General features: G+C 36.0%; 1 protein-coding gene across 12 annotated transcripts in view; it reads right to left on the minus strand.

The window, feature by feature from the left end:
• The window catches only part of FOCAD (focadhesin), a 301,886-nt gene that overhangs the window by 165,157 nt on the left and 116,461 nt on the right, over positions 1-20,268 (minus strand). The window contains exons 1-2 of one of the 12 annotated variants that reach the window (XM_081570006.1): positions 15,360-15,518; positions 14,184-14,253 (exon numbers count right to left, since the gene is read on the minus strand). The exons of the other annotated variants lie outside the window; for them this stretch is intronic. Coding sequence (XP_081426132.1) covers positions 14,184-14,253; positions 15,360-15,391 — 102 coding nt within the window. The 5' untranslated portion in view covers positions 15,392-15,518. Of the gene's footprint in view, positions 1-14,183; positions 14,254-15,359; positions 15,519-20,268 lie in introns of those variants that run through there. 12 annotated transcript variants of the gene reach the window in all.

Consider the following 20,268-nt stretch of genomic DNA (forward strand, 5'->3'; position numbering starts at 1 on the left):
ACTCAGCATCTCCCTGGAGTCAATCGCATAAAGAACAGAGTAGAAAAATTTTACTCTGGATTCCACAAAAAATATCCATGTGAGCAACACTGTACAAGTTACGCAGAAAGCAGCATAATCTTTCAGAGTCCTATAATGAAAATCATGAGTAGTGCTATCCACTTATAAATTGAGAAATATAGAGGGCTTTGTTATTATTCATTTTGGTTTCCAGATGAGAGATATAATTAATGTCTATAACTAGCCTCTTTTTTAAAACTATGAGAGAGCTCATACTTTAACAGTATATAAGAGACAGTTATAAATTAACATTAAAAAATTAAGACACCAGTGAAAAAAAAATTCAAGGCATGTTCATCATATGGAAGTAAGAGGTAAATATCCAAAGTGGTATCTGGTTTTCTTTAACTTTTCTGACTTATGTTTTATAAAACTAGACCTGAAATATAAAGTGAATTCCTAGATCATATATTATAAACTCCCTTCGATAATTGCTGAAATATCTTTGCACAAGACTGTCCTGTGAAAAAATGGAAGTAAATTTTATGTATACAAAGGTATTTGCCATTTATAAGACAGTGGTAACATTATGTGTTAAGGTAGAAATGAAAAGATAAAACATGAATTAAAATTTGTATTGAAGTGCACTTGATTTAGTGTACATGGGTGAGTTTCAGGTGTACTGCATAGTGATTTGGCAAAATGTGAAATTTTATAAAACAAAGAGTGAATATGCTAGGATGATACATACAAACAGAAGCGTAAAAGAATTCTTAAATAATTTTAACAGTGAAAGAGTTTTTTTTAGTGATTTATTTTACAAAAAAGGGGTACAATGCACTATACTGCTTTTGAATATCAGTTAATTCCATCTTCCTCAATTATTTGACATGTCTACTCACAATATTACTTCATATTTCAGTAATACAGTAGAAAGCAGTTCACTGCTGGACGTGCTGAAAAGCTAATCATTTCTTTTTCTTATAAGAATCTGAAGAAATGCAGCAACATCAAAGAAATCTAAACACAGTGTAATTTTTTTTTCTTCTGTGGTTCATATTATATCATAATGGTATAACTAAATAAGTGGCTTAGGGTCTTGAACTTTAACCTTTGAGAGTCAAATAAGGTCAAGGGAAGGAAGATTGCCTCCACCAGGTAATCTTCTTTTTGTTTAATATTCACTCTAGCTTTATTCCAATTCAGCTTGAGCATATGATCCATAATGACTGCTCTAATAGTAACAGCTAACATCTATTGAACAGTGACTGCAAATGCTCTCCTTGGCACTTTATAAAAATCATGATTATCATGTTCCAAATGATAAAACTGAAGTTCATAAAGGCCAAATAATTTGCCCAAGGTATTAATAACAGAGTAGTACATACTGGAGTTAGGACTAGAGCAAAGCAATTTAACTCTGAAGAGCTCATGTACTTGCCAGTTTGGCTTACCAAAAATAGGGGTGACATCTTCACTGCCTTTGCATCTCAGGTCCCAGCATATCCTAAGTGCTATCAGAATGCAAAAACCACTCCTAATTTCTTTATCCGCTCAAATTCTATATGCATGATAGGTCTTGTAATAGTGCTGCAGATATTTCATTTGGTACACAATTATTAAAAGCCTACCACTTGCAAAGAAAAGTACTAGAGACAGTACTCTGACCAAACAACTCTGAATCACAAAAATTTACCTCTGAGTAAGTGTTACCAGGATACCAATATTATCAGAACATCTTTAGAATCTGAGCTAAGAATTTCCCAGTACATAGAAAAATAAGTTCATCAACATAGGAGCTTCGAGTAAAGAATAAACGAGGAAATAACCACAAGCTAGAATGGATCAACTCAAGTACCATATCACTGGAGGAGTTTGAAATACCTGGAAGAAAATAACCATGATCTTTCTCTACCTAAACTTAATTTCTGGGTTAGTCTCCTTGGTCTTCTGAATTTCTCTCTCAGAGTCTGACAATTTATATATTTAGAAAATGGTATAAGAAAACTTAAATTGTTGACAAAAAGTAATTGTCATGCTATTAGATGTAAATACCAGTGGGACAAAGGAGTAAAACCACAACTTTTTTCAGTTGCTAATATTTTAAAAACTTGATCTATATAACAAGTATAATGACTAAATTCCTGTAAGCATAAAATTTCCTTCCTAAACAAAAGTTTGTTTTACATTCCTATCATGAAAGTGTGAAAGTGAAAGTCATTCAGTCCAGTCTGACTCTTTGTGACCCCATGGACTGTACCATGGAATTCTCCAGGCCAGAACACTTGAGTGGGTAGCCTTTCCCTTCTCCAGGGGATCTTCCCAGCCCAGGGATCAAACCCAGGTCTCCTGCATTACAGGCGGATTCTTTACCAACTGAGCTATCAGGGAAGCCCTAATACATTTCTATCATGGTAAGATCTAAATCTTTCATAGTCTGATTGGTAGAACAAAAGTTAAAAGCCAATGTCCCATAAGTAAAGTATAATGTGTTTATTTTTCCTTTCAATTCAGTACAGTCAATTTCTACTACTGTGTCTGTCACTGGCAATGAGTCTTACATTGGAGAGCTGAAAGGAGGAATTTGAATGCCCTCCAAGAATGAGATATAATTAAATACAGCTCAGTGAGGTAAGCAACTATATAATAAAACTAGAGAGAGTCAATGCTTTTGAATTTATTAAAATAGTAAATTGCTCAAGTATCCCAAAGCTATGACAGTCAGATCAATTTATTGGAATAAAAACTATGCAAGACTGACAATGGTAAATGTGAGCCAATTCACAGTACATTTGCAGCGAAAAAAGATTAAATGGACAATACAAATAGGCTGAACATAAAGTACGACTCCAAATTCTCACTTTCCTTTTTCACTGACAAAAAACATTTGAAGTATAAATAAGTGGTAGATATTTTATACCATAAATTGTATAAGGTTGCAGTTCAGTCTCAGATTGAACATTAAACAGGGTTTACATGAATAATGGTAAACAAATGACCTGACTAGAAAGCTATATTAACCAAAAAGATTCACTCCCAGGATGAAGTAAAATTAATGAAAAAAGCCAGAAAAATAAAAAAGGATTGATATAACTGTCTTACAACAATGAATAAGAAGACATTCAATTGCTTGGAATAGACAGGGTATCATTAAGGAATGACACAAAACAGATTTAGTAAACTCAACAAAGGTCCGTCTAGTCAAGGCTATGGTTTTTCCAGTGGTCATGTATGGATGTGAGAGTTGGATGGTGAAGAAAGCTGAGCACCGGAGAATTGACGCTTTTGAACTATGGTGTTGGAGAAGACTCTTGAGAGTCCCTTGGACTATAAGAAGATCCAACCAGTCCATCCTAAAGGAGATCAGTCCTGGGTGTTCATTGGAAGGACTGATGTTGAAGCTGAAACTCATATACTTTGGCCACCTCATGCGAAGAGTTGACTCATTGGAAAAGACCCTAATGCTGGGAAGGATTGGGGGCAGGAGGAGAAGGGGACGAGAGAGGATGAGATGGTTGGATGGCATCACCGACTCGATGGACATGGGTTTGGGTATACTCCAGGAGTTGGTGATGGACAGAGAGGCCTGGCGTGCTGCAATTCATGGGGTCGCAAAGAGTCGGACACGACTGAGCGACCAAACTGAACTGAGCAATTGAACTGAACTGAACTGAACTATCCTGCCTAATCTTCAGCATCAAGGAAAAATGTAAGACTAGAAAGATGAATGTTAGTAAGAAGACACTGACAATGACATACATGATAAAAACAGACAGTGCAAACCAATAGAAAAGAAAAAGGTGATAATGATTAATCCATGAATGGTTTTTAGAAAAACTGATTAGTTAATGGGGAAGAGAAATCCTAACACACTACTATGTAAGTAAAAAATTCCAAATGGATTTAGGAATTAAATATAAAAGAAAAGTAATAAGAGAATCTAGAAGAAAACTTAAGTGAATATTTACTTGCTCCCCAGGGAAAAAAAATCTCACTATGAGGCTACAATTCCAGAGGAACATTTAGAAAACATTAAGAGCATTTGAATTTAAATACGTTAGCACAACAAAAAAAGGTGAAAGATAACATTAAGCAAATCACCTTGAAAGTGAAGTAAAAGTGTAGAGAGAAGAAAACAGGGACAGAAAAGAAAAAAAAATGTAAGACCAGTACAGAATTCAGGGTCCAAGTAAGAGAAGTTCCAGAAAGAAAGAGCAGATCAGTAGAGGGAAAGAAATTAATGACAAAATAATAAAGAAAATTCCCCAGAATTCAAGGGCCTTGATTTCCACATTAAAAAAGCCATCAATTACCAGTGCAACAAATGAAAGAAGATTCACATCAATACACATCGTCATTGAAATTACAGAGTACCAGGGCAAAGAGAAGATTCTAAAAGCTTCCAGAGAGGAAAAATAAAAACCAACATTAGGTTCACATAAACATACACTCAGGATTTCAGGAATCAGAATAACTTTGGATTTCTTCATAGCTACACTGCAAGCTATAGAACCAATGGAAGAAAACAAACAAGAGTTTGAAGAAAAATGGTTCCAAATGCGGAATTCTACACCCAGTCAAACTAACCCAATCTCTGCCATACAGTAAAGTACTCACTCATAGTTACAAAAAAGAAAACACACACACATACAATTTTCAATCAAAGATTTGATACTTTAAATAAAGAATGCAAAGATTCTTAAGTAACTACAGAATCCACCCAAAATGGACAAAGCATATATATCTAAAATTCAAAGAGAAAAAGAAAAGCAGTGAATAAAAACTTTAAATCTCACTACTAATTTTTAAAATCGAAAATGAAAACAAGATAGTTTCCTCACATGCTGAAGTTTGAAATATTTTAAAATTCTAAAACTTAATGTAAAGATACAGTGAGACAGATATTCTCACACAATTATGGGGGAGTAAAAGGTGATGACACAATGTTTCTAAAGAGAAAATTTTCAAATTTTATTTAAGAAGTTTAGCTCTAATCTGAGATTTACTTCAAAATAACATTTCTGAGTTGGGGACTGGAGAGTGGAGGGTACAGAAGATACAGACCAGCTAGGGAATGATAATTGCTGAGGCTAAGGGATGAATTAATCAGGTTTATTATACTATCCATCCATTTTTGATTATGCTTGAAATTTTAAAAAATAAAACATTAAAAATCTCCTAATCTAGGAGTCTCATCACATAAATGTATTTTTTTTTAAATCAGAAATTCAATAAAATGTAGGAGACAAGATTTCCCCCCAATATACATACAACATTATGTCAGAGTAAATCAGCTTAAAAGAAAAAAGCAAAACAATAAAAAAAAATACATATTATTAAAACACCATACAATATGGAAAACATATGCCAGAAAAAAATACTATAAATAGAATTTGTTGTTATAACCACAAAGAAAAAAGGACAAAGAGAAACAGAAAACTCGGTTTTCCTGTACTGTAGAAGAACTGAAGACAGGCAATAGTTACCTATGAATATTTAAAGGGCTAACATATAAAAGACAAACTAGGTTTTTCATGTAATTCCAAGGTTCAAATTGAAAGGCATATTTGAGTTTAATATGGAAAAGAAGTTTTAAGAGAAATTTTTAGAGAATAGAGTGGGATGCCTTAGAAGGCAGTAAGTTTTCTGTAACCAGAGGTGCTCAATAAGAGAATGACAACCATCTACTGAGAAGTTGTTTAAGGTATATATATTTATATATTCAAATATTAAAAAGAATAATAATAGAAGAAATTGCCAGGACCTACTATTTAAAATATAAAACATAGATTCAATTAATCAAAATTTAAGCAAATATCTGTGCAGAAAAGAGTTAACATAGCAGGCTTGAGAATGTCATCCTTAAAAAGCCACCTTGCAAAGTTAGGCTTTGGGTAGAGTCGCAGAAAGCAGATTTTGGGAAGGTTCCTACCATTCTTTATTGATACGAATGTCCCTAAACTGTTTGTACAGACAGTGTGCAAATGTTAATTGTTGTGCCTACGCTGAGTGAGTAAGTGAAAGTCGCTCAGTCGTGTCCAACTCTTTGCGACTCCAGAGACTACACAGTCCATGGAATTCTCCAGACCAGAATACTGGAGTGGGTAGCCATTCCCTTCTCCAGGGGATCTTCCCAACCCAGGGATTGAACCCAGGTCTCTCGCATTGCAAGCGGATTCTTAACCAGCTGAGCCACCAGGGAAGCTCATGCCTGAGCTGACCAGCCCCCAATAAAACCCTTGGGCAGAGTCTCTAATGCTCTTCCTTATTAGACAACACTCCACATGTGCTGTCATGATTCCATGCTGGAGGAATTAAGTACATTCTGTGCGACTCCACTAGGAGAGGATTTTTGGAAACTTGTGCCGTTTCCTCTGGACTTCACCCAATGAACCTTTTCCTTTGCTGATTTTGCTTTTACCCTTTAGCTGTAATAAATCACAGTTTGCATCTGGAACTAGATAATGGGTCCTGTGAGTCCTTAAAGCAAATCAACAAACCAGAGCATACATAGTCTTGGAGATTCCTGACCCAGAAGCATTCTATATTCTGCCTTAAAAAAAACTAGCAATTAAGAAAACACAAATGTTATGTAGAATTTTTTAAAAGAACAACTTCTAGAGTATTTCTCAATCAATAACAACAGTAAATTCTCCCATGAGTTATATACCTAAAAGTCAAAAACAATTGAGGGATGACTACACACTGGGTGTTGTGTCAAGATTTAACAACAGAGCTGAGAAAAGATAGACCCTGCTCTCAAGTAGTTTATAGTTTATTCAAGGAACTCACAATTGAAATTTTCATCATTACTGACTGAATAAGCCAAACTCAACTTTGAGGGTTAAAAGCATTGAAAATAATTTCTATAGACAGAAATGAAGATATAAGAACAAGAAAACAACAATTCAAACTTTGATAATTCAAAATACTAAATAAATAGCATGGGCTTCCCAGGTGGCATTAGTGTTGAATCCACCTGCCAATGCAAGAGATATAAGAGACACAGGTTCAATTCCTGGGTCAGGAAGATCCCCTGGAGAAGGGAACGGCAACCCACTTCAGTATTCTTGCCTGGAGAATCCCATGGACAGAGGAGCCTGGCATCCTGCAGTCCATGGGATCACAAAGAATCAGACATGACTGAAACAACTTAGCACACATGCACAACCATGAAAAATGTCTAAAAGGATAACAGAGTAACTGTTTGCCCCTTTCTAGGCAAAGAATACCCTAGTCCTGTTTGTCACTCTAGCTTTGTAAACACCTTTATTTCAGTATACTTTGGGTAACAGTTATTCATTCTCAAGACTGCTGCTTATTGTAGTCTGTGAATGCCTTATAGGTAACAACTCTGTTCCTATTCTTTTTGAATTTACCCAAGACCACACACACAGCAACTATTCAGCAAATAAGAGCTGAATTAAACTCAAGACTGACCTAAGGAGGAGGCAAAATTAACATACTGTTTGAGACTGACTACTTCCACCCCAAAAAGATCTGCCTGACATTCCATCACTCTCTTAGTACCTCTCTGAAAAGCCCATTTTAAGAATTATTGTTCTTAACCATTTCAGGTTTCTATTCTATTGCAGAGACTGTGAGGCTATTTTAGCCAAGTAAAATCAATAAGAAGAGTATTCTAAATCCTTAGTACACTTATATCAAAGGAATGAACACTAGGATTTTTTTTTTTTTTACTGTACATGTGTATTATTCAACCCAGTAGCTGCTAACCACACGTGGCTAAGGACCCCTTAAAGGTAGTGAATGTGAACTGAGATGTGCTGAAGGATACAATACACCCCAGATTTGGAAAGTTTCATACCAAAGATGTATATGAATAAAATATTTCATTTTATGTTGATTATATACTGAAATAACATTTCAGATATATTGAGGTAAATAAAAAATATTTTAACTTAATTTCACCTATTTATTTTCACTTTTTAAAAAGTGTGGCTACCAGAAAATTTAAACCTGTATATGTGGCTCATGTACCTCTATTGAGCAGCACTATTCTCTATTTTCTGTATGCATCTAAATGCAGTTTAAAACACACACACACGTGCACACACAGGAACACTTAAAACAGTTAACATCCCTCTTTTCATGTACTTGGGGAATAAAGAATGACAGTAAGTCTTGGATATGCAAGGAACATGTCTATCTTGCTAAACAGCCTAGCACTACACCTAGAATATAAGGTAGCAGATAAATAATTGTAAAATAAAGAAGCTATAAAAATCAACCACAATTTTAATCACATATAACTTCTGTTGAGCACTGATTATAAATCAGGTATTATATAGTGGATTATCTCATTTAACCCACCTGAAGAATTCAATGAAGTGGGTTCTTCTATTATTCTCATTTTAGCGATTAGTATATGCAGGTTTATAATGAATCTCCAATATTACAAGAAACAAAACAATACAGATATTCTGTACAAGAGATTCAATAAAAATTTAAGGAATAAATGTTTATTGAGTGCTTTCTATCACATGATTCTAGGAGCTACGACATAATAAGAGAAATACAAGTTAATTCAATCAAAATATAAATGGTTATAGGCTAGAAATCTCACTATGATTGTCAATATTCTACATCAAAATATTAATAAGCCTGAATAATAGCTAATTATCTGGTAACACAAAATTCTTACAAATTCAGACAATCCCTTGAAATTCACTGTAAAACACAGCATTTATAAGGCTTCACAATGTTTTTCATAACTCATAGCTATTATAACACTTCTGAGAAAAAGGTATTGCTAGAGATTGGATGGGATCTTACAAATACTTAGATTCATTATCTGATCCATTATCAGGTTTTAATTCATGTTCTGTGGCTTGTCTTATGACTACTGTCTAGGAATTTTCTGGTAGGGTGACAGGGTGCTTTAGACAAGTCACCTACAAAATTAATTCTGGATTCCAGATTCCTATCATCTTCAAAAATAATGGCCTTGGGCTGAGCAAGGCATGAAGACAATTAAAAACTTTCTATGAGGCTTAAAGAGGCCAGTACCAACAGATTTACCAGTTTGTTGGTGGGGGGGGAGCATTCAAATTTAAAAGAGCCTTCATATAGAACAATTTAACTAGCATCGATCAAAACATTCATCCTTACTGAGCTCCTTTTTGAAAATGCACTTATTAGGGTCGAAATCTTGATCCACCTTGAAAATATAAGCAATATTCAATGCCCACTGAATGGTCAACTTAATTTTTAATGGTCAAATGGCATGGCAAGAATGGTTCAGGTACTTGTAAATGTTAAATGTCTGGGTATGTCTACACTGGCTTTCGAACAGTTTCAAAGAGCAGACATGAGGATTCATTAGCTCTTAGCACATATGAACCTGCTCCAAAGGCAGCCATGAGAGTTGCCTAGCAACAGTGCATTTTGCATCTCTCATCATCCCCCAAGATGCTGCAGCAGCAGCAGCAGCTAGGTCAAGCCTCTCATTAGCAACCTGAAAAAGCATTTCTATCTCCCATTTTACAAAATTATTTTTATTTTCAGGTAAAGCTCACGTATCTATGTATTATTATTACTGACAATGTAGTCTCTTCCCTCTATTCCTTCTTACCAACCCCCATTTCAACAGATATGTTTTAATGAACCCAACAAAATATCTGTAACAAAAGCAGGCACTGAGAAATCCAACAGAATTTATATGCCTGTTCACAGACTCTAATATTTCCATATCTTTGGGGCAATAAACGAAGCTTCAGAAGAAGAAAAGATGACACTGCAGTCAAATAACGGGAAGAAAAAAGTCAGATCTTTGACTTCAAAATCAACAAAAAATCTACCCAAATTATTTGCAAAGCTATTGATAGTTATCTTCACAAAAACTATTCACAACCATATAGCAAAATAGCAAAAAGGCAGAAGATTCCAGAGTGGTACTAAACTATAATAAATGGATTGTCAGTTTATAATGAATGCAATCTATTAGAAAGGTACTTTGGTTCCCAAATTAATAACTGTGTTATAAAGATTCACCTCAGATCAATAGCTATTCATTCACTTCTAAAAATATTTTCTAAAATTACTGCTCAGCATGGTTGCCACGCAGAGCTAAAATATATACTCGCATAATCTGTTTTATATACAAAGACTTTTAAAAAGATAAACAAAATAATCCCATAGACTTTTCATTTTATGTATTTTAAAGTGCTTAATCCAGATTTTGACATAAACCACATAAATCCTGGTCTCTGAGCTTGTATGCTATCATGAATTTCCCTATGGAAAATATTACAGAATGAGCATGACATGTTACAAAAGATGAAGTGTGAGACTAATAGACTTAGATTAAGAATGGTGTAATAAGGAACATTTAAAAGCAACTGTCATCACACCAAATCAAAATAAGTAAATTTTAAAAGAGATCTGAAAGGAACAATGTGATTTTTTCCCCCTCTGAGGCCCCTCCACCTCCCCCCAACCTTTTTTTTTTTACAAACACCAAAAAATGAATCTTTAGGAGGATCTCCCAGAAGGATGTCGTTTACCACTAAAATATTTCATTCCAGCAGTTGAAAGACCATAAAAGGGTGAATGTCCTCCAGAGTCTCTAATAACAGTAATAGATCTTGTGTTACTATTCACAAGTGACCTCTCAGTCAGGCGATTTAATTTTTCCCCCTGCAGCATGGTTGGTTTCCCACACAGTGTAATAACAGTTTTTGCACAACAAGACAATTCATCTGATTAGAAGGACTATATTAAGTCTTTCATGAACAGCATGTGTCATTACAGCTTCAGCTAGGGTTTGATTTAAGATGACCTCATATATACATGTATGATTCTTCATTTTTCTACTGTTTTAAAAAAGATTTCTGACTTTCTTCAGCAATCTTGCAGACCATCGCCTGCGCCATTCCCTGGTTTCAAAAACTAATTAAGAACTCATCAAATTGCTCAGTGAGCACTTTAAGTCAAGTACTAAGAATTCACCAGGAAACAGAAATGTGTATAAGGCTTCTCCTTTCTACGTGGACCAAATGAAATTCTACTAATATCTCAAAAAACAAACAAACAAAAAACCTGAAAAGGGACAAAATGAGCATAACTGGTTATTGCAATTACTTTTATGTTGTACAACATTTCAACAATGCACTGTTAATTATAAAGACAATATGGCATTACCGAGAAAAGCTTCAGATAAAGTGAATTTAGAGACTCCATTGTAAACCTCAGCAAAGCAGAAAAAATTTAAAATTGGAAACCACAGGAAAAGGTGTGAAATGAAACAACCATCTGGCAATCTCTACGATAATAAACGTTCAGCATCATTCAATGCCCACAGAAGCCTAAACCTAAGAATGTCCACACATTTCTTACTGCCTTGCTGATGCGACTGGGAAGCTTAAATCCAGAATCTCTGCAGGAAAGGGCTACGGTGACAATTGGAGGAATTCTTAGGAGTTCCCTTAACCTTACTACCTTTAATTGAGGCTAATATTCTTGGCTTCCCCTTCCCATCTCTGAATCTGGGCAGCCTCCTCTGAGGAGTACCATCAGCATCCCTTTGCTACAAGGCTAGGAGTGTCCTTACATCTCCCCTATTCAAAAAGATTCTCCTACTGCTGCATGGCCAGCAGCCCAAACCTGTAAGATTAAGTTCTGTTTAGACTTTTGATGCAGGTGAGATGCTCTCTTCCAGTTTGATTGTTCCACTCCATCTAGGAATTCTGCTTCTTTGAGCAGAGGTCTGTATGTCCCATGAGTGCTAAGTTGCTTCAGTCGTGTCCGACTCTTTGCCACCCTATGAACTGTAGCCCATCAGGCTCTTATATCCATGGGATTCTCCAGCCACGAATGCTGGAGTGGATTGTCATGCCCTCCTCCTAGGGATCTTCCCAACCCAGGGATCGAACCCGCGTCTCCTGTGGCTTCTGCATTGCAAGAATTCTTTTACCGCTAAACCACCAGGGGAGTCCATATGCCCCTTAAGCAAACTCTAAAATGAGCTGAGACAATTCCACTATACTTCCCTTGCCCCTGCTGCCCACATTTTATCCATAGGAAACACTAACATATCTTTCGCTTTGAATAAATTCTAGGCACACAAGTCAATTCCTGCATGGTGGTATTCTTTCTTTTGTTTCCACTATCACAGCAGCCAGCCAGCCCACCACTTCCCATTAGATTTGGGTGGGGGGGGGTAGTCATCAAATCATCGCATATGTCTGCCCACCCCAGCTGCAAGGTGTCCACATCAAGCTGGATGGGGGGTGTGGAGTTTCATTGCAATCTCTGTCACCAGGCTTGAGATAAGGGGCTGGCCCTTGTAGGACTCAGCAGACTCCAGCAACTTTCGTCAAGAATCCTCCCCCTTTTCTTCATCTAATCTTTCATTTCCTAACTTCTAGACCCTTGATATGAGTAACAGGTTAAAAATTGTAATAGTACTCCAGCCTTGAGGTTTATTCCTACTACTCTACAAGTTCTAGAGGGTATTCTGTATCAAAACTCATTTTGGTATCTTAAGGTCCCTACCAAAAATTCTAACATTCTGTTGTATAACTTTATCTCTTCTGTGTCTCATTATCTCAATACTTTAGATAAATTCTCATCTCTGGCTTGACTGCAAGGCTCTTCAGGATCTTCTTTCCAAATAACTGTCCAGTATCCACTCCAGTATCAATTTTCCTCACCCTATATATCCTAGTTTAATATGGTACAGTTAATACTTGCAGTCTTGTTACCCCACTGTCGCCTGCCACAGATCTGTGTGTTTGCATATGCTCTCCCATCCTGCTAGAAGGCCTTTCCAGTCCCCTACATCAGGGAAACCTGTGGACCTCTTCCTATATGTTCTAGAGACATTTATATACCTATACAATGGCAATCACCACCTTGTAGTGAAAAGTAATTTTTAATACCTCTGGCACTAGACTAGGATCTATGATTCCTGGAAACAAAGACCGTGTCCTTTCATCTTAGTATCACCTGAACTTGCCATGTGGAAGGTATGTAATATATACATGTTGAATGATTAAATCAATGGCTTGAAAATGCTTGATAAATAAAATGGGACCTAACAAAAGCAAGATATCTACAGTATTTCAAGCTAAATGATAATTCCATGATAATTCCACTTAATGCAGATCAAGTTGCACCATTAAAGCTTGAATACAATTTGACAACTAAATACACATAAGTACCATAAAATGCCACCAGTATAATTATCACTAATAACTAACACTACTAGAAACAATGAAGGTAGACAAGACTGGATTAGAGAAAAATGTTAAGGAAATAAAATTCGATTACTGTCACGTATATACTCTAACAAACTAATTAGCCAAGTGTTGCCAAGTACCAGTCCCTGCTGATGGGTCTTAATGAATAGCTAATTTGATCATTTTAAATTGGCACATTCATTGTACTAATGCAAATGAGCAAACTCAAACTGCCTAAAAACAATAGCATCAACATCAGCTTATGTTTTAACTCAGCCTATATAAAATTACCCTGAACACTAAATTAATAGGATTTCATTTAATAAGATTTTACTGTAATCTAACCTAAACCCTGTCCCTGGACTCCACATTGTTTCCTCAATTAGTCTGGAAAACACATGAAAATATTGGAAAAGAGATTATTGGTTCTAGGATGGTGGGCACATGCATCTAATCCATTTATGTATTAATTCAATGAAGCAACAAAACAAGTGTCAAACCCTAGCAACTGGGCAAGGTTACTAGGAGGCAAAACAAGGGAAGCACAGGTTCTCTTGAGGGATTCCTTTTACGAATTCCAAATCTAATTGTGATTCACTGAAAATTTCCTTTGACGATAACTATAGGACATTTCAGGATGGTTAATTTGTCCTTATTTATCTTTAATGCTGTCTGTGATATGACACATTCAGGTTACATATTTTTTTGTATGTTGGTTTTCTTTAGATTGAGAAAAGAAATACACAAATTCTCTTAAATGCAGATGTCATCCACTACCACAACAATGTTCATAAACTAGAATGGCAAGACACATGGTCTCCAAAAGTCCAATCAATACACCAGAAGCCTGACATGTAGAAATGATCCCACTCCTTAACTATCTGTCTGGCTCCACTGAATGTGTAATCACATCTAACCCATTTGAAGTAAACTGACTTTAGAATACCCAATTTCAGTATATCAACTACTCTAAAAACTCACCAAGATGTCCATTGTATTATCTATTATGAAAAGCTCAAAACTGTCACCAGTAGGGTAGAACCCCAGTGTGCTGAAAAGACAAAGGAATAGCGTTAAGTCTCAAGACTTCCAGTGATGGAACTTATAGTTGTTTAACTTTAATAATTTTGAAGTAAACCTTTCCCACTAAACCCAGCAAATCATGGCCCATCATCTCAATTACAGCTACCAGAGAGTAGCTATAATTGTGATGAAGTGTCAACGGCTTTCTTTTAATTCCCAACAAGAAAATTAAATCTAAAGTAGAAAGGTACTGCTAATGAACCTATGGTTCACCACATAAAAAACTCCAGTACCTCCAAAAATTTATTTATTCCCACCTTTTGCCCAATAGTAGCACTCAAAAAGGATCACATAAGAGTCATATATAAAAGGTAGCACTTCATTTGTAATAGAAACAGGTAATAAGACTCTACAAGTTAATTTCAAAGATGTTTGTTTAACTTGGACTTGTTCAGCAACAGGGCATGAATCACCTATTCCGAGTATCCTATTATGACTTAGCCACTGCTTTCTGGGCCTTTACAACACTGTAGGTTTCTCTGCATCATAGCACGTATCACAGAATATTCTAACTGTATACTGTCCATCTTCCCTATGTACTGTGAATCCGCCAATAATTATCTTTGTATCCCAAGTTCCAATTAAACTGTGTGCCCCAAAGAAGTTCTTCATGACTACTTACTAAATGATTCTTTAATGCCCTTTCAAGCTCTTAAATGAACAGCATATCTTATTAAACCTTTTAAATACTTCAAACTTAAAAGCTAAGGTGTAACTTTTCTCAACATTTTGTAAAAGTTAGTTTTCAAAATAAAGGGAATACAACAACTTACATTTTTGTTCACTAAAAGGTCATTTCTCTAAAGAAGTCATACAGATGGCCAGTAGGCACATGAAGGGCTGACTATTGAAAGCTGAAGAATAAATGGTAGGAGACGCCTACTGGCAGCTTTACCCTGAGGTGTCTGGCCACCATACAAGTAGGCAGGGGGCCAATACCTTCTCCTTCCTTCCCTGCCCTCTGACTAAATAAGAAAAAATATATTCTGGCAGTGGTGGACTTCGTGTATTTTCCCCTTTAGAAGAATTTCGCATGCCTGTTATGAAATTCAAAGTTACCACAAAATCTGTTACCCTCTGAGTCCTTCGCCAACACCAGAAGCCATTCCAAGCAGGTTTAAAGCAGAATACAAAGCTACTGCTAACTACCAGTCAACTCAGAGCAGAAAGACTCCGCTGTTACAAATGCAGTTCTAGGCCCCATGCTCATCAAATTCCACCCGCATCCTTTCTGTTACTCACTGGTCAGTGACACAATAAGACAAATGGCTTTTGTTTCAGTCTATTTAGTAAGCCAGTGAGTGTCACAGTGATATAGGGTTAAACTGAAAAATCACAATGATTTTATCAGTGAGAATTTTAAGCAATGCATACTCGGTAGTCTTCTTAGAAGAAACTCAGCCTACTATGAGCACTCAGGAACTCAAGAAAGGTAAGAAATTGACACAGGACTGCTTTCCTGAGTATAAACTCTAGACTTCACGCAAAAAACTGAAAAAAAATATTTTAAAATTTAAATGCTAGTTTAAAACATTTCATTCTACAGATATCTATGTGGGGTTTATAAAGAATAAATAAACATATTGCCACAGGATGGAGTAGATACTTGACCTTTTATTTTCGTCTGTGTTTCTCTTTGTCTAATTGTTTCATGCTGACAGGCTCATCCCAATTTTGCTCTAGGCATAATCGATACTAAGGCTACAAGGGAATAGTCGTACAGCATTTCTTATCTGGAAAGCTCTTTATTAAAAGTACTGTACACTCTGGCTTCTTTTTGCTGGTGCGAAGAACACAGGAAGCAGGCTGACTTCAGGGGGGCAGCAATTCATAGAACTCAGTGACAATAGAACAGAATGCAATGTGTCCAAAGACTCTTTGTGCAAGTTCCTTTATAGAATATATTTTCTCCTTTTCTCACAGCAGTAACTTACAGACCATTAAATTTCACACATTTCCTATTCATTTTCCATGTTAAAATATGGCTAATAACCCAGAGTAGAACCATCACAGGATTCTGCCCTGAAAGTCAACTTTTTACTGTTTGATAATCTATGACTTCTAAAAGACCAGCACGTCCTGGGCCATGAACCTGCCCTCATAAGTGATTTAAATGGCTCAAACATGTGTATACTGTCAAAACAACAACAACAAAAAAGCCCTGAAAATATTACAAAGGATAAAATAAAATTATCAAAGGTGCAATTGTTTCATTAAGACCTTTAGCTAGACTTAACAATCAAAAGGTAAAAAGAAAGCAAAAGTCCTCAGAGTTGTAAATGCAAGCCAAACCAAAATAAGAAAGAAACAAACAAACCAAAAAAACACAACTGTATCCCCACTTGCAAACAAGAGAAAAGCATGCAAGTACCAAGGGTTTGAAAGAGGAATTGGGTTTCACAAAAAATTTGTTAAGTTCCTAAGTGAAGGAAGGTAAGGAGGAGATTTTTGGTTCTGTAAAGCCAAAGTTTATAAATTTTTCTTCTTTGGCATATTTCATTTTATAAGCAAGTTAAAAAGAAATCATTATGCCTTACATGTAGCAGTTAGAGTTCTTCCACTGAAGGTGAAATACTAAGCTACTGTACGAGTTTACTTTAAACCATCTCAGCCTATCTAAAAGTTATTCATCTTCATGATTAATGTTCCATTCAGATGTCTAAGTATTTAGTCTTTCCATAAATGCTTAACAATATAAGTAGAAACATAGAAAAAAAACACATTTTCTTAAGTTTTAAAACTGTTAACAAGCAGCCTGGATTCCAAAAGAGAATATAACCTTTTGTCAGATGTTCTCTTTACATCTATTTATTAAGACATACTATTGAGTATCTAAAAACCTATAAGCTTTTGTTGAATCACATATCTCTGTAAAAAGTAGCTTCTTCCAACACTTCTATTATTCTTTAGGATATAGTGCTTTGGGTAGAGAAATCTCAATTCCAATAGTTACAGGGAAGCTGTATTGTACTGTATAGTCAACAATATAGCTAATGTAATAATTATTCTACATTTCATATATTACATCATTATACAATAATTATAACAAATATGATACTAATTAGCCAATGATACAGTTAATATAATTTAACTAAGCTAATAGATATTAGAGAAGGTTTTAAGAGGTGAGCAATATCCCTTTCTTCTCAAGGGGCCAGAGAAGTATTGTGAGGAATTGGGGGTGAGGGTGAATCCCAGTCAGACACAGAGAGAAGTTTATTTGAAGCTGCCAGAAGGAATATGGGTGGGTATTACTGGAAATCAAGGTCAGTCAGAGTTGGCAAAGAACTAAACATAAAATTCAAAATGGGAAGGAGAGTTAGGAGGAAAGGAAGGAAAGGTCCGAAACCCCCTCTCACCTCTCTCCCCACCCTATCCCTCTGGGTTGTCCCAGAGCGCTAGCTTTGGGAGCCCAGCATCAAGCATCAAACTTGCACAGGCCATCTATTTTACATATGGTAATGTACATGTTTCCATGCTATTCTCTCAAATCATCCCACCCTCCATCAAGTATGATTAAGAGGCACACACAGTACAGATCACTGGTCAGAACAGCCATCATCAAAAAATCTACCAAGAAATAAATGTTAGAGAGAGTGTGGAGAAAAGGAAGCCCCCCATCGTTTGGTGAAAATGTAAACTGGTACAGCCACTCTGCAGAGCAGTATGGAGGCTCCTTAAAAAACTAAAAATAAAGCTACCATATGATCCAGCAATCCCACTACTGACCATATACCCTGAGAAAACCACAATTCAAAAAAGATGCATTATCCCAATGGTCACTGCAGCACTATTTACAACAGTCAGGACATGAAGCTAGTGGGAAGTTGCTATATAACACAGGGAGCCCAACCTGGCACTCGGTGACAACCTGGACGGGCAGGATGGAATGGAGGCGGGGCTTGGAGGGAAGCTCAAGAGGGAGGGGATATTTATGTATATAGTTATGACTGCTTCACGATGTCGTATGGCAGAAACCAACATAATAAAGTAACTATACTCTAAAAAAATATTATGATCAACACACTTATTGAAATAATCTATAATAAGACAAGCAATAAATAAACGTGCTATTATCAATTCTGTTTGGGATTGTACTGGAGTCCTAGTCAGTGTAGTTAGAAAAAAAAAAGAAAAAATTTTTAAAAAGAGACATGCACCCTAATGTTCACTGCAGCACCATTTACAATATAGAGGACATAGGAATGACTTTAATGTCCATCAACAGAGGAATGGATAAAGAAGATGTGGTGCATATATACAATGGAATATTAGTCAGCTGCAAAAAAAAGAATGAAATACTTCATTTGTAGCAACATGTATGGACCTAGAGATTGTCATATTGAGTGAAGCAAGTCAGACAGAGAAAGAAAAATATCTTAAGATACTGCTTATATGTGAAATTAAAAAAAAAAAGAATACAAATGAACTCATCTACAAAACAGAAATAGAGTTACAGATGTAGAAAATAAACTTATGTTTACTGGGGGTAAGGGTGCTGTGCTTAGTTACTCAGTTGTGTCCAACTCCTTGTGACCCCATGGACTATAGACCACCAGGCACCTCTATCCATGGGGATTCTCCAGGCAAGAATACTGGAGTGAGGTGCCATGCCCTTCTCCACGGGATCTTCCCAACCCAGGGATCAAACCCAGGTCTCCTGCATTGCAGGTGGACTCTTTACCATCTGAGCCACCAGGGAAGCCCGTAGAAGTAGGATGACAAATTGGAAGATTGGAATTAGCATATACACATTACTATATATAAAGTAGATAACTAATAATAAGGACCTACTATATAGCACAGGGAACTCTACTGAATACTCCCTAACGGCCTATAAGGAGAAATAATCTAAAATAGAGTGGATATATATATAACAGATTCATTTTGCTATACACTGAAACACAATATTGTAAATCAACTATACTCCAATAAAATTTTTTAAAAATACTATAAAATTAAAGTTCATAAAATGTCCTCATTTAGGCCTAGGGTCCACATTATCTCTTGATTAGAGATTGTGTTTATTCACACCATTGATTTCAAACTAGATATGACCAGATCTGGACAAATCGCAGAGGTAGGAAATAGCTCTCTGAAGAAGAAAAGAATAAGGCCAACTGGACATTACTGTTTATGAGCCATGAAGCCATATGCTTCAATTGTCATTCAGGCATCTCTTAGGGAAGACTGAATGATTTACATCAAATTGTGGAGAAACAAAATTACTCACAGTACCAGAAAGGCAGGAACTGTTACAGAAACATAACCAAAAAGCACATGAATCTATCAACTGCAATTTCCAGAAAAAACACTAATTTAGGAATTAGATGGCATTCCCATATATTATAAGCACAGACTATGATATGAAAATCTTCCTCTAAACTAAATCAATGTGTTTAAAGCTTTCAAGACCTCCATGGGAATTCACACAGAATGCTTATTCTTGGATCTCTCCCCAGAACACTCTAAGATATTCCTTCCAAGAATATAAAAGGCACTTAATTTTTAGTGAGCACCACCTGGCCTGAACTTATATCTTCTGCAAATTAAGTCTCATGATGTCTGGGTAAGAGAACTATATGGATTATTAGTAACTGCTGACAGCATTTCTAGATATGGGAGAAAAACATTTCTTACTGTTTTTTTTCAAGTGTTGATTTATTGCCGTGGCCTTGAGTAACTATCTAGTTATTTTAACACCATCATCTGTATCCAGTTAACTAAAATGGTACTCAACAGGCCAAGTTTCCTTCAGACTATCTAGCTCCATTTGACTTCCATGGCCCTAAATGTATTAAACCCAATGGAAAATGCATGCCACAGGGAAACCTATTGAGGAGGGATGAAGGATGAAAACTCAGTGGAAGGGGATCCATCAATGTGCACGATAAGAATAATAATCACTTTTTTATAGATGACCAGTGCAAGTTCAATGCATGAAGCAGGGGACTCAAAGCCCGTGCTCTGGGACAATCCAGAG

Source organism: Giraffa tippelskirchi, chromosome 1, assembly GCF_054371585.1.
Source record: "Giraffa tippelskirchi isolate mGirTip1 chromosome 1, T2T-mGirTip1v1.2.pri, whole genome shotgun sequence".
NCBI lineage: Eukaryota > Metazoa > Chordata > Mammalia > Artiodactyla > Giraffidae > Giraffa > Giraffa tippelskirchi.